Source organism: Aulonocara sp. 'chitande type north' Nkhata Bay, linkage group LG19 (assembly GCF_057382095.1).
Source record: "Aulonocara sp. 'chitande type north' Nkhata Bay isolate Kocher_YH1m ecotype deep benthic linkage group LG19, A_spYH_male_GT1.1, whole genome shotgun sequence".
Lineage (NCBI taxonomy): Eukaryota > Metazoa > Chordata > Actinopteri > Cichliformes > Cichlidae > Aulonocara > Aulonocara sp. 'chitande type north' Nkhata Bay.
Genome location: NC_141362.1, coordinates 27,410,864 through 27,430,087, shown reverse-complemented (window position 1 = coordinate 27,430,087; position 19,224 = coordinate 27,410,864). Strand labels below are relative to the sequence as shown.

Sequence of the window (19,224 nt, the reverse complement as noted above, 5' to 3'; positions counted from 1 at the left end):
TAATCCAACTTACTACTGTAATCAAAGCAGTCACCCCTTACTGGACGTGAGAAAGATTGCAGGTTTAAGGCACTTCCATATTCCATCTTTCACTTACAGTTTGAGAGTAATTTAAGCACTAAATTGATAGCAGTCCCAATGCTGTTTATCACAGCACTCGATCACATAAGTTTACTTGTATTTATTAAGCTATTCCTGATATAGTTTGACGCATCAAACCAGTTTTCAACTCTTAAAAGATGTTTATTGTTTTTAATAAGTACATTGGTTTCAAAGTGATACCAGCAGAACAAAACTCAATAAATAAAACACTGGTGGTGGGAGGGGGTGGGAGCAAATTAGCCCACTTTATGCTCAGTTTAAAAAGCAGTGAACAAACAGCAAACATACTCTTTCTGTTTAAACTTGCGTTTCTTCCACATTCTTTCAGACCGACCTGCCAACCTTGTGTAAAACTCAATGCCTGCTTTATTGTATTTACATGTAACAAAACAGAAACAAGTGACAAAGCCTGGAATGCTGGGAATCAATACAAAAGTGAGATAACTGTAGATGCACGTACAGCTGGAGGAACGTAGGCCACTGGTAGAAATAGGGTCCATTTACATGAGGAAGCACCTAGTTGCTTACAACAGAGTGGTAACAACTGACAACAGCTTCATATAAACCTTTGCCCAAAGACAGATATATGGCACAGTAAGAAAAGTTTCCTTTAAACTAGCTAAACTTAATCTCTTACAATGATGAGTTTTTTTTCGCTTCTCTTCCTCGAGATATCACGTGATAGCTTGCAGCGTGGGAAGGCCGTCTTGCAAAAATTCTGTGCCACACTCAGGAAACATCTGGAGAGAAGGGAGGTGAAATATAAATAAAGTAACCAGAAGTGCCAGTTTAAATTTAAAATCGTAGAGTTCGAAGTGAAAGCCGAGGCTTTGTCCTTTACATCGAATGTGGAAATAAGGTGGGATTAAAAATAAAAAGGAACTCACAGCTTGCAGGTTGCTCCCCAAATCGTCGCATTAACTGATCATGTGTGAACTTCACAAAGGTGTCATATTGTTCTGAAATCAAAGTCAACCAGTTAAAACATTTTACTTCACAACTATTGTTTGCTAGTTGGGGAAAATATGTGGCTAACATTTGCTGGTTCAGTTTTTTTAAACACATTAGCATTGGGTACCAACCGGCCAACTTCGAAGTCATGGTCTCCTCGTATTCCTCCCGAACCTTCTCTTCCCTTTCTTTCAGCAGGCGTTCGCAGATCATTCCAACTTGTCTGAGGGTGAATAATGGCTGTTCTTTTCTAGATGGAGAGACGCCTCCAGAGGATGTTCCTGTATAAATAAATAACAATCAAACCTTAAAACCGCACTGTAGAATGGGCTTTATGATTATTTGAGCTTAACCTTGCGCCTTTGCCCACCTGCCATGCTGGAAGCATTCATAGTAGACGACTGGGATGGGGATTCTGGCGAATAGCAGCACTCTGACTGTTGGTAGCCTCCATCTAGATGCTTTCTCTTTTGAATGCGTTTGTACTCCTGTTTGATGCTGTTGAGGATTTGTTCTAGTGGGGTAAACAGACAAGCAGGGCGTCCATTAGTAACAGCTGTCATGTTTTCACCTTTGGGGCGACCGTGGCTCAGGGGGTTGGGAAGCGGGCTCTCTGTCCTGGTCGTTGTGTCCTTGGGCAAGACACTTTACCCTACTTGCCTACTGGTGTTGGCCAGAGGGGCCGATGGCGCGATATGGCAGCCTCGCTTCTGTCAGTCTGCCCCAGGGCAGCTGTGGCTACAACCGTAGCTTGCCTCCACCAGTGTGTGAATGTGAGAGTGAATGAATAGTAGCATTGTAAAGCGCTTTGGGTGCCTTGAAAAGCGCTATATAAATCCAATCCATTATTTGACACAGAGTGACTCAACATGTTGTTGTTGCCCCCCTCCAGATAGTAAACAAGCAGGCCAACTTAGCCAGCATTACCTGCACTAAGTCTTGATGAAGACTCCCCGAATGGCGAAGGCTCCATGCTGAGATATTTCCTAGGGGATGAGGATGACGGGGACACGGGGATGCATCTTCGTCTTTTGGGGGATGTAGGACTCATGAGCGGATCGAAATCCATGGTCCTCTTCAAAGTGGCTCCACACGCCATGACTTCAGTTTGTTAAAAGGGAGAGATTGCACGTAAAAACACCGAAACAAGGCAATAACGAGGAGATGACATCAACTATTTTGGACAGCTGCTAACCGAGCCTAATTTTTTACACAACTAGCTAATTGTTAGGTTCAAATCCGTTTCCTTTGTCGATGGATAAAACTACGAGCATACTGCGCAGCTCCGGCTTTAAATGTCTGCTAGCGAACTAGCGTTAGCTACTCCTGCTAGCCAATAATAAAAATAAAAAAACAAAGCTAACGTTAGCTGTGGCTGCCGCTGGCGTGAGCGTGTGTCCTGGTTAACGTTTGTATAAAGCTGTTTTTATGTTACCTTCTGGGGAGGGGGGAAGTTGGCCTGCAGCACCGCGCTCACCAGCTCGTGTTGTTAAAGTTGTTTCTCAAAAGTTGAAGTGACGATCAGCCAGCTGCAGGCCAACTGTCTGCTGTTAGATAGGGGGGCTAGCTAGCACAACTTAGCTGCCTGTTTTTGATGCGATGTTGTCGCTGTCGGCTTCTCTGGTTAGTGACGTCACGTCTAAAAAAAACCCCCCCAACAATCTCAAAACGCGTTGAATTCTGGATTATGTAGTGAACCATGAAGCGTAAACCAATGACAAAACATGACAGCGCATCAAAAGTCAAAAAGTATGGGTCATAAACCCCGTTTAATTTAATTGATAATTGGTTTAATTTTAGCTTTGAGGAATAAACTTCACATTTGACAGTTTGTTGTGATTCTTTTCTCTCCGCATCCTGTATTTCTACTCTTAATACACTCGTTTGTTTTAATATTGGAGTAAATATTGGAGTAACTGATGAAAACAATGCAGAGGCTCAGCTATTATAGCCTATTATGAAACCTGCAGCTGTTTTAGTGACAACGCTGAAGGCAAAATGTCAAACCATTACATACAGAGCCTCTGTGCTTTGCCCGAGGATGATGGACATTCCTTCTAACATCATATTACTAATTTCCGTGTGGAGTTTTTCATGTTCTCCTCGTGTCTGCGTGCGTTCTCACCGGCTTTCTCCCACAGTCCGAAGACTTGCTGTTAGTGGGGTTAGGTTAGCTGGTGATTCTAAATTGGCCATCAGTGTGAATGTGAATACGAATGAGTCTCTCTGTGTCTGTCTGATTCTCTCTGTGTTAGCCCTGCGACAGACTGGTGATCTGTTCAGCATGCACCCTGTCTCTTGCCCGGAGGTAGGTGGGACAGGCTTCAGCCCCCCGCAAGCAGAAGAGAATGGATGGAACATTTTTTTTTAGCTTAAAAAAGGAATAAAATACAGCAGGTATTATTACAAAGCAATAAAAGGCCCTTTTTAAAAAAATGGGATAAAAACATGAAGGATATTACAGGGGGGCATGAGTGCCTAAATGAATTAAAGAAATACATAATTAAATAATTAATTACATTTGTCATTAATAAATTAAAATGAGAAAGAATTAATAATCAAACATATAAATAATTAATTACACAAGTTCATTTCATTAAATTATTTAATCAATTATTTATTTGAAATTTCAATTAAAATCACATCTAAACGATTATTTAATGATCTTATTATTGAATTTTTTTCAATTCATTTTGGCCCTTGTGGCGCTCCGCATAAAGCTTTCTTCTTCAGCGTGTAGAGATGGCTTCACTCAGCTGATGTGTACAGCTCTAAGCATGCCTCTAAAGGCAACAGATATTAGTAATTCCATTCTTAAAATGCTGATACAGATATCTATAATTGGATTTCAGCATGTTGACTTGGGATTATCAGTAGTGGAAATGTCATTTCCCAATTCAGCTATCAACTAATGCATTTCACACTTCTCAGCAAATCATTTTGGGACATGTTTGCCTAATTAGCTAATTTTTAGATTACGTGTATATGTGTTGCTTAAATGATTGACAATGTCTGACTAATGTGCATTTGTTTTTTATTGCCATATGTAATTGCGACAGATACCATTATCCGATGATCTAAAAATCTGATATTCCATAGCTTATTTTTTTACTCTTTCAAACACACACAAAATCAGAATTACCAACCATGTGTTTGTGAGGTTCCAAACACTTGTTCCCAACAGGGAAGTTGCAGAGTACCATCTGGTGGACAAACTATGCAACGTCAGCACTTAAGAATTTGTTGGTTGCTGTTTCTCAACTTTTTAAAATTTACAAATTGCATCTGTAATATGGGATTGCCACTAGTGAGAATTTAACTGTTGATGTCAGCAAATTCTGATGAACTGAGCTGTAAATATCATTATTTACAACTGGAACTTGTCAGCATTGCATCACGAATGTGGCGACTTGGAATTAGAAAAAGTCTAAGTTGAACTGACATTTTTCTATCAGTATTTTTTGTTTGACTAGGTGTCAAACAGCAAAAGTTGAAAAAGTAGTAATTTAAGTTACTGACATCAATGGACATTTCAACTAGTGATAAATAAATACGAATGTTAAAAGGAAGAACAGTCAAAAAGCATCAAATATAGTTCAAATGTGAAGATAATTATCACCACATGAGGGCAGTGTTACACAAAAAGACACATAGGAGTTTATTCTTCTACTAACTCCTAAAAAGTACCAAGGGGTCACAAGGCGAAAGGTTAAAGAAAGGAAAGATGACACTTTCATGACTCTGAAATATTTACATTAATAGCTTTTGTCTTGTTTCTGAAAAAGTAAAATATCTTACTTTAAGGCCAATCACACTCAAAACTCACCTTTACTTGTAGAACATGTGACACTCCAATACCCCAGATAGTGACATACATTTTTGACTTTGAAAAGGAAAGAAAAAAAACCGTATTGTGCGTGTGTGCGCAGTAAGTTTAGGTACCGATAAGCTGATTTTCACCATTTTATTGAAAAAGATACCAGGCATGTTGACAAAGTTATGATAAAAATAGACAAATTTCACATTTTCGAGCACATTCTTCCATTTACACACAGGAATGAGACACAGTGGCACAAAGTATGCTTCACAGGAATATGACAGTGTAGATTTGTACAAAAGATGCTCTTTTTTTTGTAAGCCGGTGTGAAAAAAAGCAGCTAAGCAACACTCCCAAAACACCACAGGCTATAGTTTTGATCTGATCAAAAGGCCATTCATAGTTCAACACTTTGCTTTTCAAAATAAATAAATAAGGTACTGACAAACTTCACAATATCATGGACTTACAAAATCATCAATAGTCACTTGAAAATTATTAATGAAATGCTTTTACTTACAGCAATGTTCTGTTATTCCAAACTGCTATTTTGTATGAGGATGGACACATTTTCACCTTGCATGACTGCCACAATGTTGCCGTATAATGTAATGTGAAAATCTTCAAATGCAGTTTGTCTTTACTGCTAAATCTGTAAAAAAAAAATCAGACAACAGCAAAGATAACAAAGCATAGCATTTGCTTTGTAACAATGGAGAGAAATGCCCTTTTTTCTTACACCTATAATATTTATTGAATTATTCTTCATAAAATTGCCATTGTCAGTCAGACAACTCATTTTTCGCAAAAATGAGAACATAATGAAATAAGTACAGCCCTCATTAGACTAATCACACTCCACTCTACAGGGATCCAGTTTTATAACATTACAGATTAAAAAACAACAACAAAAACTTGCTTTCAGTTCTGTTTGTCAGTCATTTTGGCACATTTCACAGTCACAGAAGAGTGCACTAGGAGGATGGGGGCTATTCTACACTATCCTGACTTCACAGTTGTCTTGAGCAGATTGGACCGTCTTTTATTAGACCGGCTCTGCAGCAGAAGTGTCAGTCCCTCCAGAAACTGTAACCTGGGCTACTTTAATTCGAGTCTTTGCACAGTTTCCTCCACCTATCCCCGCCCTGCCTGCTGTGGCTCTCACGCTCTTGATGTTCCAGTCACTCTCAGCGCTGCTGTCCAGAGTCTGCGTTGCTCCCCGGCACATATGGCAAATGTTGAGGAAGGCCCTGCGCAGGTCCTTGCTCCTCATGGCGTAGATCACAGGGTTCACGGTGGAGTTGAGCAGGCAGAGCATGCTGCAAAAGGCAAAAATGGTCTTGATGAAGTCGTTCACCTTCCCAAAGAGGTCGTAAACCATGATGGCTAGGAGTGGACCCCAGCAGATGATGAGGGCCACCAGGATCAAGACCAGGGTTTTAGCCAGACGGAGGTCCATACGGGCTTGGTCAGGCCTTACCGTCTGCACTTTAGCCCCCTCTGCGGTGTAGACAATCACGCTTCTCTGAGAGGTGCGGCTTAGCATGCGGACTGCGTGGTGATGAGACTTCCAGAGGATGAACATATAGGCGTAGATGATGAATAAGAGCAAAATGCTCGTCATCCCAATCCAAAACATCAGGTACTTTTGGTCAATTAGAGGGAAAATGTCAGAGCAGACTGACCCGAGACGCTTGCAGTTCCAGCCCAGCAGCGGCAGCAGTGAGATGATGATGGAGATGGTCCACATCATGCTGAATGCAATGACAGCTTTAGTCTTTGTGATGATTCGCTTGTACGCCATAGGCCTGTGGATGGAGACGTAGCGGTCTATTGCAGTGAGAAACAAGCTGCCCACAGAGGCAGTGAAGGAGGCAATAACCCCAGCCAGCTTGAAGAGGAAAATATTAGGGCTGTCCTTTCGGTGGAGGACATGGAAGTCCAAGAAGCTGTAAACAAAGATGATGCTTCCTATTAGATCAGCCACAGCCAAGCTGCCAATGAAGTGGTATGAAGGGCGGGATCGAAGGGTCTGGGAGTGCAGGATCACGCACAGCACCACGAGGTTCTCCAGCACAGTAAATGTACCCAGAGTGAGTGCCAAGATGGCAACCGCGAGCTGCTGGCCGGGAGTGAGGATCATAAAACACTCCATATTGTCTGCTAAGTTCTCAGCGCACTGTGGCGCTCCTCCACTCTCCACAGCGGTAGCATTACCCAGCAGCAAGTCTGAGACATTGGTGGGAAAAATGGGAGAGAGGGCGCTGAAAATGACCTCCTTGCTTCCAGAGACAATCCCGGGAAAGGAGCTGCTGATGGGAGCAGAGTGAGTTTTCTCATAGTGGAATCCATTCTTGATCAGCCTCGAGTCTGCTGAGGGGTCGTCGTAGATGGCATCATTGGAGCCGAAATACTGGACACCTGTTGTTAAGGTGCTCACCGTGGTGCCTGCTATCCTGTGCAAAGCCAGCTTCATGGTTTTTGAGGCTGTAGAGATGCTCAGTGGAGAGGTATGTGAGGTATTAGGAGTGTAGAAGAGCACATCTATGAAGAAAAATGCAATTATTTATTAGAACACAAGAAAGTACCTCTTGTTACATCACATTAAAACATATTCAATACAGGAGATAGTGCCAGCTCTTATTTAAAGATTAATATAGTGGAAGATGAATTTGTTACTAGGAGTTATTCTGTGTATCGACCAGCTGACTCCACAACAGATGCATCCCAGACAATAGTGGGAAACTGAACAGTTGATGACAAACCTGTGCAGCCTCGGGGGAAATCACTGAATTAAGAATGTAGGACATAGAGGGATTTCTTATTAATTAAAGAAGGTCATTAAGCATTACGATATTTTGCAGCAATCACTGGACTAATTAGACATCAAGGGAGGGACACGATGAAGAGCGACTGTATCTGTCCGATGGATCATTTACATTGTAATGTCGGTAATGATGGTATTAATTATTAACAGTTTTTCAAAAGGCGAGAGCGCGATAGTAGTATGGAAGCTACCAGCAGCACTCACAAGAACAAATAAACAAAAACAAAACTGCGAAAAACGCTTACCTTGATTTTCTCGCTACAAATACCCAGCACGGATCCATTACGCGAAAAAAATAAATAAATAAAAAATAGAAATAAAAACAATTCAGTTACACTGGGAGTAAACCAGTCTGCTGTTTCTGCCTTCACTCCTGACCAACATTTAAAGTAACTGAAAACCCAAAAACTGGAAGCGAGAATAAAAATCTGTTGGTTGTTGTTCTTGCTTTGGTGGTTTAATAATCACGAGCTGACTCCTCGGATACTGCTAGTGTCAAACATACAGTAAAGCCAAGCAGGCAGCCGGTGGGGTGTGTGGGTTTGCCGGAGCAGGCGGTTATAAAGGCTGCGCTTTGTGCGCCTGCTAGTCACGTGATCTGAGGTGTTGGAGCGCAGTGGGAAGCGCATCATCCACGACCAGCATCATCCAATACCTTGGTTATTTACACAGCGATGGAACCCAGCTGTGTTACTGTTGAGTTATTTCATCACATAGCAAGGAATTTCAACTACACACCAAAAACAACTAAAAAAAAAATGCGCAGTTTTAGCTCTTTTATTGTCACTTTTTCATGTTTCAGATCAAATTTTAGTATTAGATAAAATATTACAAACAAAAAGACGCAGTTCTTAAATGATGATGTCATTTATTAAGAGAAAAGGGTTCGCCGAACCTAAAAAACTTTTTCTCATCTCTGGAGAAATTTTTGCCCACTGTTCTTTTAAGGATTGTTTTAAATCAGTCACATTGGAGGGATTTTGAGCATGGATGGCAAAATCAAAGTCCAGACTTGAGGAGGGCACACTCTTTTTCTTTTCCATTCATTGATAGACTTGTTGGTTTGTTTTGGATCATTGTCCTGCTGCATAACCCCAAGTGTTCTTGAGTTTCGGGGCAGGACATGATGGGTGGATATTCTCCTTCAGGATTTTCTGGTAGAGAGCAGAATTCATTGCTCAGTCGATACAGCAAGTCGTCCAGGTCCCGACGCAGCAAAGCAGCCCGAAGCCATCACAAGCTGTTACCTTGTACCCCACACTCTCAGAAATAGAGGTACGAGAGAAGAACATTTTTGTACCTATAGGTACATTTAAAAAAAACGTTCCCTTAAAAGTACAATACTGGTCTTTAAAAGTCCAGAAATGCCCCTTTAAAGGTACAATTTGAAATAAAGTACAAATCTGTACCATTTTGACCTGTACTGCAGTGACAGTGGCAGAATGTGGTAATGGGTCAGCATGGGAAAATCTGGATGGGCCTGGTTAATTGTAAAATTCATATGAGATGTGAGTGTGCTCATAAAAGCTACATGTTATAATCAAATCTGTTGGTCCTCTCCTCTGTACATAAATTATCCTATGATGCAAAGAATATCTGTAACCTACCTTTGTGTAAGTTATGTTAAATTATATTTTAAAAACACACACAATGACATGCAGGCACAACCAAATGATGTTAAAAAAACTGGTCCATTTCCATTTTATTAAGTTTCAGTTATAATTTTTAATGTTTTAAATCTTGGTTGTAGCCTTCAAAAACGTGAAATCATATTACTGTTATGTTTGGCCATTTACTTTTTCGCTTTTACTACATCCTAGAATTGTTCATTAATTGGGAGGTTTTTATGGAATTTGCAACATCAAGTTAAACCGAGGTTCTTTGGAAGTTAAAATGTCAAGCAGATTTTTATGTTACGGTGACTACATTTTGTAAGTTACAAATATAGTTCGCCAAGACAGCATAACGGTTTCCAAACGCATTAATACCACAATGTCCATGTATCAAGTTCGCAACGCGCATTAATCCCAAAGGCTGAAAAGCCAGCAGAGATGAGTGCTCCGCCTCCGCGCTGACTAGCGTTGACGCAGAAAATGACTCTCAGGGGGTTATCGACACGGAGGAGCTCCTTAAAAAGTTGATGGAAGAAGGCATTGATGTCAGACGACGAGGCGCAAAGGTTTAGAGGTAAGTCGGGTGTGATTTTGTGTTTTTATAAAAATTACAACGTGTAATTTTACAGTAGAGTTAGCAAAAGTCCGAAGAGCTAGCTTTAACATGGGTGAATGCTAGCAGTTAGCTAAGTTTTAAACAAAGAAAGGTACAAATGTGGACTATTTAGACTGTTGGTGGAATGTTCAACGTCTGTCTGCCCGCCGTATTCCAGTGTTTTATCAATAAATAGTCACTAACCGTGTACAACAATGTAAAAAAATCAATAATTTCTCAAAACATGCTAGTATGTAAATATAGGTATTAACAAAATCGTTCTCTAAGCAAAATTCATCCCATCTAACGTGTTTCCCGCTCAAAGGGATTTTAAACAATGGAAGGTACACATTTGTACCATTCCACCTACTTAGTGGGATTTGGGATTTTCGAATATGAGAACTGTAAGCTCTGCGCAGGGACACTGTCTGCAACCCAAGAATTGTTAAGATGATTGGGGAAACAGCTAATGATTTTTTTTGTCTCTAAATCTGATTATTATTATTTTCTGTACTAACTGATTAATCAATCTGTTTATTAGCTTTAGAATTTTTGTTCAAGGGTTAAAGCACTTTACATTTATCTCCAGTCTGTGTCTTTAAACATGTCAAAAGTTTAAATCCTCAATGTAAAATGTCATTCTTTTGTCTATTCTGCTCTTTTCATTTCCAGTTGTGTGATGAGGTTGATTTAATGCATCCCTGCCAAGACAACATCTGTCGCCGCTTTAGCAAAAACTTCACTGCTGTTCTTCAAATGACCAAGGATTTGCCACTGAAGAAGGTCTACATGGAGGCAAGAGAGAATGCACTGGCTGAAGACATTACAGGTGCTAATTTGACCTCATACAAATAGTAAATTTTGTGACAATTCATTTGCTCTCTCTTCCAAAGATAATTGATGTACCATAGTGTCATGTGAAGAGCATGTTAATGGGAATTTGCATGCTATCAAAATCTAATGAAGTGCATTTGCATCTGTATGACCTAGGAATTGACTTCAAGGGGGCACTTCTCTTGCCATCCATCTTCAAGGAGAAGATAGAAGATTTCATCATCCTTGGAGAGGTAAATGCATGATGCAATGCATAGCCTTTGGCCACAAGTTTCATTCTTGGTGTTTTGTTGGCATGGAGCTGAATTCAGCTGCGGTTCAGCATCACAGCTAAGCTAATGTAGGGGAAACACTGCTGTTAATCCACAGTGCTGCTGTGCTCTTGGGTTTTGTCTGGTGTTTATATAGATAGATAGACCTTTATTGTCCCCTTAGGGAAATTCTTCTTCACAGGTACTGTCACTGTCAGGGGTGATTGCTTTTGCCCTTGAATATTATGTCAAACTTTAGCAGCTTATCAAACACTACCACAACAGTCATTGGTCAAGAAGCTTTTTGTTTGGAGTATGGGCCATGTTTACAGGTTATCAGAATAGACAGTTTTGTTTTCTAGCAAATAAAGAAGGTAATTTGAGGAATCTGTTGAAAATCCACTTGGCACATATTGCTTAAACATACTGTATACTAATGTTTTTCTTCCTCTTCTGCAGAATACTCCCACGAGTCCATACCCAACCATTCGAATGAAGGATACGAGTTGGACAACTGCCCTCTTAAGACAGTGTCGCTGTGTTGTGACAGTTGAAGGAGTGGATGTTTGCTCGTGCCGCTCGCTGGATGAGGCCTACATCTCAGCATTCTCCACCTTCTTCGTGTTCAACATGACCTACCCTGCATACTTCAAGAAAACACTTGTCTTTCTTCAGAACTGCATTGTCAACATAGGAGACCAGGGAGACAAACCCCTGCCAGTAAGTGTCGCCAGGGTACTTAACCAACTCTATTAAATATGCCCCCACCCAAGTGTCACTACCTTATTGACTACCCAATGCTGATTTTGATGTATGGTCCTCTTCGCCCTTTGTGGTGTATGAGATATGAAAGCAAGCATCAATATTTCAAAAATCTAGCGAGTAAATGCAAAAACTTTGTAAACATCACTGCAACTCTTAACAATCGTCATCAAATGAAACAGTGCTGGGAGTTTTCTTCAGATAAGTTGCTTGTTGACTTTGAACATTCACTCAGCACAAGTGTCAGTGTGCCATTTTCATCTCTGCCAGGTGACTTACAGAATGCTCTGGAAATGAACAAAAGTTTTACAGATGTGCATTTTCAGGATAAAGTGCTTCAGCGTGTGTCTGCTATATCTGTCAGCAGTGTCAAATATGAACTTGAGGATGTTTTTGTAGTTGGCCATGTACACACTGAAGCCATACCTCAATTCTTTAAAATCAAGTATATTTTGAATGTTGATACTTGTTGGGTATTGTGTGGGAAACTGTTACTTCCTTGCACTTGTGAATGTCATTTCCATGCTTACCAAGTGGCAGTTGACAATGACTGGATCCTGTTCAATCCAGGAAATGAATTAGACTTTCAAGCTCTAGACACCTATTAAGTTGATGATAGGCGGTTTGTGTCCTTGAGGTATTCTGTGTGACGTGATTGCAAGAACATTTTTATGTATGTGTGCGTGTGCGTGCGTGCGTGCGTATGTATGTGCGTGCTTGTTGAAGTAGAGCAAAACATTTGTGTGGACAGTTTTTTAAATACATGCCATCTCTGTGATCCGTCAAAACATTGTGTTCAGGTGTTTAATGTCTTTATGTGATTGTTTACTTTTTTTCTTCTTCTTTTTTTTTTTTTTTTTTTTTTTTTAAATGAATGTATTTTTCTTGACATGTCCTATGGCAGGGGTGTCAAACTCAAATACACAGTGGGCCAAAATTCAAATCTAGAACAAGGTCGCGGGCTAACATTAATATTTATTGAAAAATATCTTCCTCCAGATATAAGAATGAATCTCTTCTTATGGACTCAAACAAGTTTTGGTGAAAAACTGAATGTGGAACAAGCAAAGCTTAATACTAAACAATGTATATATTAGCTGTATAATACCAGTAGGCCAGCTCTAATAGTAATCTGGTATGGCTTCGCGGGCCAAATGTAATGGGCCAGAGTTTGACACCTATGTCCTATGGCAATATACGAATGTAATCAAGGATGTATTCCTGTGGTTGTTTAAGTGCTTTGATGTGATTCTATTATCGAAAATAAATGGTTAAATAACCAAATATTTTGGACTATTGGGGGTACATTTTTGTCTCTTTAGGTACGAAATAGGTTGTCGCTGGGGGGGTACCCTCATAGGTACCCTATTGTACCCTTTTCAAGGGAACATTTCTGTACTATAGTTTCAAGGTACATTTATGTCTTAGGAAAGTACATGATTGTACTTCAGATGGTACAACTTCATAAGGTACAAAAATGTACCAAGCCTAAAGGGTACAGAAATGTCCTTCAAAAAGGAACACCCCCAGCGACAAGCATTTGTACCCTTTTTGGTACACTTTGGTACCCCTATTTCTGAGAGTGCAGTGTAGAACAAACAGATACTTCATACCATCATTACTTTGGCTGTATTCACTTTGTTTTCTTCCTTGAACTTATTTCTTGTTATTCTGTGCCTTGACATGCAACACTGATTGTGATTCTTGTTTAAAAGCTGTAGGTTGTGTCAGTTTGTGAGTAGCATGTGTGGTTAAGCAGCAAACAGTTTGCCATTTTGGGGGATTAATAAAGTAACCTGAACCAGAATCTAAAATGTGAGATGGGCCTCTGTGTTCTTTTAGGTCAGCAGTGATTTTTTCCTCATGGATGCCTCTTTAATCATGAGACAAGTGAGGACTGCAGTTCTTTAGATGTTGTTCTGGGTTCTTTTGTGACCCCCTGGATGAGCCATTCATGCGCTTTTGGAGTATTTTTGATAGACTGCTCCTGGGAAGGTTCACCGCTGCTTTCCCAGTATGTGTCCCAAAAGCTCATAAAATACATTTTTTGCAACCCTTTTCAGAGGATCTCTCGGCTGTTTCTTTAGATCATGACGCAATATGTTGCTTTCTGACGTCTCTTAGCCAAGCAAATGTGTCAAATACATCAAGAGAGAAGTCCGGAGGACATTCTAGGAAGTTCTCTTCTCCATGAGCATGAGCATTTCCCCTCTCCTTTTCTTATGAAAAGGAAAGCTGTGAAGACAACACTTCTTCTCATCTTACAATTGGAAATCAATTACAGTGTTGCATGTGATTTTAATGGTGTGTAAGTGAGGGCATTTATGGGATTTATGGCCTGCAGTAGAAGTATTTGTGGTTCTTTTTAAACTTTAATGCTTTTCTTTATGTACTTGTTGCTGATATGTGTGAAATGTAGTTTCACGACCTTCTCATTGTTGTGTTTTAGCTGAAGTTTTTATGCTGACGTTCACTTTCATGTGAACATTTTTTTCTTTGTGGTGGCTTGTGATTACAATCATCTCAAGCTAATTTTAAAAAATGGACCATGATGTGTATTTTTAGTGCAGTGTTCAAGCTACTAAATCTATTCTGAACACTATTCATCTATTTATTTACTGTAGACGGGAGTCACATTCACACCATTAGGAGTCCTTTTCCTGTCCTGCACAGCTGCGCAATTATTTCCACTATGCACTCCCAGTAGAGCCATCTCCCAAATTACATGTATCTTGTTGTGGAAAATACATGACATTTGGCGATTCAACATTATGGGAGAACAATAAAAGACACTGCGCGCGATGCCAGTGCCTCCAGATTTGGCAGAACAAAAGAGGCTGAGGAGTCATCCAAGTAATTGCTCAACGCTTGCTAAGCTGAGATTGATTCAGATTCTAGCAGCCGCTGATCACTCGCGGCGGGACAGTATATCCAAGACAGACAGTGTAAGCGAAACATCAACGAGTAATAAATGGCGTTTGTGGAATTCATCTGTAGTTGTGACTTCCATTCAGACTGCTTGTTCGTTCATGTTTGGAACAAAGTTTTAACGTGGCGTCAATCCACTCCCAAAGCAGTGGGCAGACACTTGCGACACACATCAATCATAATAATTATCATGGTTATTTCAGTCACCGAGGGCGGGATTTTAAAGACAGACTTGTCTGTGAAGACAAAAGGCCTCTTTATGACTCTATCATCAACTTGTAGAAGCTCATTTTTTTCTAAATCCTCTGCACTGGAAGGCTGCTGCCATTGTCACATCCATCTGGCTTCGTGGATGAACATTGCAAAGTGATTTAGAGCGATTGATTTTATAAGGAGTCCGCGTTAAAGCATCATAATGCACCCCCCCCTCAGCCAATATTGATCCTTCTCCAGTTACAGCCAATTGTCATCTGAGCAGTTGCCTACATTTTGGAGTCATTGTTTTCAGTCCACGCCGAGCAAAAGTCTCTCAAAACAGACGCAGAATAACATGCGAAGTAAGATTTGTTTCATTTATTGCACATCAAGAGACTCGTTCCCATTTTTGTGAAATCAGAGAGAGCAAGACGGATTTGGAGACTGAAAATATAGTGATTACACACACAGCATGTTAGCAGACGAGTCTCCAAAGCAGGCTGTCTGTCTCTGATGTGTTTGTTTCGATGGGAGCGTGCGAGGAGGCACGAGAAAGCAGGGAGGAAGGGCGGGGGAGCAGGAAAAGATGCATAAATAGAGACCCGCTCAGCACTAACGGTTCTTAACTGTTTCCTAATCTGCCACTTCTATACTCTGTTCCTCCCCAGCTGGAGACACTTCATGCCATAGTCGACGCAGCGCTGCAAAATAAATTGAATTTACATCAAATTAGTTCAACTGGCAGAAGTAAAAAAAAAAATCCCAAATTTAATGTTTACTAAATCGACTCGAGGAGTTCTTTACTTGTTTTTCCAGCTCAGCGTCAGGCGCATCCTCATTATTCACTTCATCAAGCAATTACACGTAGCAACCTGACTTCATTAGGCAAATCAAAGGTGCTTGTTGATCAGTTTCCCAAAGACTTGTGATTGAACAGCCAGCTCCACACTCTGAAAGTAATATCAGAGAAATAAACAGGCAGGATCAAAGTCTGCGAGCTCACTCTCGCAGGGAACAACACAGCACAACAGAAAGTCTCCAAAAGTTGTGAGTTTATGCCTTCTGTGAGTCAGTTTCCTCTTCTTGGATAGAGACCAGGACACAAAAATAAGAGGACGTGTGATGCATGTGTTTAATAAAGAATAAATACATAAAATTAGAGATATTATTTTCTTTCATTTATCTGAAGAAGTTTAAGTCAGTCACTGTTAACACTGCATCACATACCACTGCAGAGATGGGAGGGTTTTTTTGGTGCAGTGGAGAGGCAAGCAGCGTATGGTCAGTGGGTAGAATCTCCTTCATGCACCATTTAGTCATGTAAAGACCTTTTTTTTCTAATCTCTGCAGAGCAGAGTGGTAATCAGAAGACTTAGCAGGTGGTTCAGTGAATGCTCACTTGCGCAAACACTATGCAAATGAATGCTACAGGCACAGATGAATTACACAGTCAGCAGTGCGAAGCTCCAACTCACAGCCCAGTCAAGCTCTTGGTGTTATCCTTCATGGATTTGAAAAACAACAGCGATACAAGATTGTCCTTCTTCTGCAACAAAAGAGGTTTTTGGAGCGAGACTCGCTCACCCAACAATCTTTTGAACTCTATAACAGAACCTAATCTGGAGCATCCTCATAGTGCAACTGGGTGATTCGCAGCCAGATAATCATTTATTTTCCATGGGCCCAGCTGCAGAGCTTCACCCAAAGACGAAAAACACCCCCACACAAATGGGCCTGACTGCCATGACACCAGCAGTCAGTTTACCTACAATCACACGACCCTTTTCTGTCAAGAAGAAGAGGAGTTGTGAAATTGGATTTTTATTTTTAACTCGTCACCAGTCCCCATTTCTGATCCAGATTTTTGAGTCATTTTGTGCAGGGAGAAAAAAAAAGATATTTAAAGCTCATTTTGTGGATGTGTGGGGGCTTCGAACACAAGTCACAAATACAAGTTAAGTTTAGGAAGCAGTTGCGTTTTTGTCACTGAGCAGATAAAGAGCAGCTTTAGAAATCATCATGCTTGTGGGATGGAGTCCAATTTTCACTTTATTTTTAGATCTAATTTATGGTTCCTTAAGCTGCTAAATAAAATAACATGTTTATGTTATTTTAAATTTATACCACGTTAACTACCTGAATTCTGTATAGCTGATTTAAGCACTTCGTGTATTGCCAATGCTGGAAAAATGCAATATTATGATAAGGCGTATAGACATAAACAATAAATTAGCACTAAGTGCAGCACTTCAGGGAATATATGTTGTCCTTAAAGGAATCGCACTGCGAGCTCGATTCCAGCTGTTCCATGAAAACATTTCTAACCCACCGCACTACTTATCTATTCTCATTCTGCTCACTCCATCTTGTTTATTCACCCATTACTGGCAAACGCATCCAGCGAGCAATTTCAGAGTGCTCTCACATCCCGGAAGAGCTCTTTCATCACACACAGACTTTGTGTAATGGCTTTTAGCGTCATCACAAAAGACAAGACAACAGCACAAGTGAATAAGCTGACATTAAAGAACAAGCAGTTTAAATTTGGTTCAGGATCTGTTTTTATTTGGTTCCTGGACAGCGCTGTGGGAGAGGCAGGACTTCTGGAACAAGTCCATATAAGAGATTATTTAACTTTTTTGAAATTCCACACTGCAGTCTTGACATCAAGGCTGGTTTACAGCACAAAGGGTTAAAATGTGGATTAAAACATGCTCGTGCATCTGCTTGAATATGTATGGAAAAATGGAAACCTTCAAGTCTAAACCACACCATCAATACAAATGCATTTGCAGTAAGCAGTAAAAAGTCATGTGACATCAGTTGTACATGAAGCATTAGTACTGACAGTTGGTGAAAAGTAATTTTCATGTGAAATCAAAACAAAATGTTCAACGAAAGGAGAATTCAAGCCTCAGCTTCACACTGACTTTCTATTACTTTGTTTCCATTTGTATCCTTGAACCTGAGTCTGGAAAGCAATTTGAGATTCTTACGTACAATCATTTGTGAGACAATAAATATATTTCACTCGAGCACAGTCCTATAGGCAGTATAGCAAGCCACAGGAGAGTTTGTGGCACTGCTGTGATGTTATTGAAGCTCAGAGTTTTTTTTATTGTGACCTTAGTCACAGTTTGTCTGTATTCTTCAGTGGAGTGTTTCTTACTCCATAGATTAGACCAGGAGAGTGGGCTGACCAGTCAAGCACAATAATAACATGGTCAGCAAACCATTTGATAGCAATTCTGGCAATATGAGCTTGTCAGCAGATGGAAGAATGAAGTGCTCTAAAATCTCCTCTAGACGACTGTGTTGACTTTGGACTTGATAAAAACACAGTGGCTCAACTGCCACCAACACCCGCAGATGACATGGTACCCCAAATCATCACAGACTGAGGAAAATTCAGACTGGATTTCAAACACCTTGGATTTACTGCCTCTCCGCCCTTCCTCCAGAGTCCAGGACCCTGATTTTCAAATAAAATGCAAAACTTACTTTCATTTAAAAAGACTACGTTGGACCACTACTTCTTCTCCTTATCCTAGGTAAGATGCTCCTGATGATTTCTCAGGTTCAGGAGGGCTTGATAGTAAGAACGCAACAGCTGTAGCCTCAATGTCATGAAAACGTATGTCTGCGGCTGCTGATCCGCTGATACCAGACTTAAAGTGGACATGAAACACTACCTCACTACCCTGCTCTTAGAAACAGACATAGATTTAACACTCTCTGTGACGCTAAATATAAGAAATAAGCTCTTAAAGCTAAAGTTAGAACATGTTCAGCGCCATCTTGTGCCAGTACAGAATGTGATGTCACCAGGTTGGTTGGTTGGCTGATAAGGCTAACAGACTAGCAACACTGATAACTCACTGGAAAACAGGGGGACTAAAACTATACACAAGTCTAAGGGGGTCACTTTTGTACAGCCCCTGCCTGCAATAATGAGAAACCAAGGATATGCTGTCCACTTCCACTCTGTGTCTCTTAAGCAGTAAGTGGTTCTTCATTGTTTGGCTAGCTGCACTGAAATGAGAAAACCCACCTGTTAGCTGTGATGTTCAGGTTTGTTAAGCACTTTATAAATGATGACTGTGTGGACTTGAAAATGCAGTCATCCCCGGCTGGGTTGCTGTTTATTATAACTGTTTTATTTATTATAACACTAAAAGGAAATGTATTAAATCTGACAGATTATATTGACCAAATAATGCATGAGCAAAATGTAAGTGGAGGAGCACGTTATGAAAAACGATGGCGCATAAAGACAGATTTCATTGTAATCCTTGTCAGGTAGCTCATATCTCTCTCTCCTAAAGCAATCACAGCCATCTGGGCTGTAA

The 19,224-nt window shown here is 40.4% G+C and overlaps 3 protein-coding genes across 4 annotated transcripts; 1 reads left to right on the top strand and 2 right to left on the bottom strand.

Annotated features, from left to right (window-relative positions):
• Positions 1-222: 222 nt before the first annotated feature.
• Positions 223-2,680, bottom strand: LOC147307210 (akirin-2-like). The gene is made up of 6 exons (XM_086275271.1): positions 2,489-2,680; positions 1,981-2,154; positions 1,424-1,567; positions 1,185-1,334; positions 990-1,061; positions 223-842 (listed from the first exon to the last, which is right to left on the bottom strand). The coding sequence occupies exons 2-6, from the start codon at positions 2,150-2,152 to the stop codon at positions 832-834; spliced, it is 549 nt and encodes a 182-aa protein (XP_086131397.1). The 5' UTR covers positions 2,153-2,154; positions 2,489-2,680; the 3' UTR covers positions 223-831.
• A 2,358-nt stretch (positions 2,681-5,038) lies between these two features.
• On the bottom strand, positions 5,039-8,283 carry LOC147307209 (cannabinoid receptor type 1B-like). Its single transcript, XM_086274540.1, has 2 exons — positions 7,943-8,283; positions 5,039-7,414 (listed from the first exon to the last, which is right to left on the bottom strand). The coding sequence occupies exon 2, from the start codon at positions 7,344-7,346 to the stop codon at positions 5,916-5,918; it is 1,431 nt and encodes a 476-aa protein (XP_086130666.1). The 5' UTR covers positions 7,347-7,414; positions 7,943-8,283; the 3' UTR covers positions 5,039-5,915.
• Positions 8,284-9,475: 1,192 nt separating this feature from the next.
• On the top strand, positions 9,476-13,546 carry LOC147307208 (uncharacterized). Of its 2 annotated transcripts, XM_086275660.1 has the most exons (4): positions 9,476-9,884; positions 10,578-10,734; positions 10,896-10,972; positions 11,450-13,546. In XM_086275660.1, exons 2-4 carry the CDS (start codon positions 10,599-10,601, stop codon positions 11,744-11,746), a joined length of 510 nt encoding a protein of 169 aa, XP_086131786.1. In that variant the 5' UTR covers positions 9,476-9,884; positions 10,578-10,598; the 3' UTR covers positions 11,747-13,546. The 2 variants fall into 2 exon arrangements, with proteins under 2 accessions (XP_086131786.1, XP_086131785.1); XM_086275659.1 differs by lacking the exon at positions 9,476-9,884 and having other exon boundaries at positions 9,895-10,734.
• The last annotated feature ends 5,678 nt before the right edge of the window (positions 13,547-19,224 follow it).

Bases quoted from the DNA above. Each gene is read 5' to 3' on its own strand.
- LOC147307210 (XM_086275271.1), bottom strand. From the start codon at position 2,152: ATGGCGTGTGGAGCCACTTTGAAGAGGACCATGGATTTCGATCCGCTC. The intron at 1,568-1,980 runs GTAATGCTGGCT...TTACCCCACTAG, and splicing joins TTCATCAAGACTTAGTGCAG to AACAAATCCTCAACAGCATC. The intron at 1,062-1,184 runs GTTGGTACCCAA...CTTTGATTTCAG, and splicing joins CATGACTTCGAAGTTGGCCG to AACAATATGACACCTTTGTG.
- LOC147307209 (XM_086274540.1), bottom strand. From the start codon at position 7,346: ATGAAGCTGGCTTTGCACAGGATAGCAGGCACCACGGTGAGCACCTTA.
- LOC147307208 (XM_086275659.1), top strand. From the start codon at position 10,539: ATGTCATTCTTTTGTCTATTCTGCTCTTTTCATTTCCAGTTGTGTGAT. The intron at 10,735-10,895 runs GTGCTAATTTGA...TGTATGACCTAG, and splicing joins ACTGGCTGAAGACATTACAG to GAATTGACTTCAAGGGGGCA. The intron at 10,973-11,449 runs GTAAATGCATGA...CCTCTTCTGCAG, and splicing joins ATTTCATCATCCTTGGAGAG to AATACTCCCACGAGTCCATA.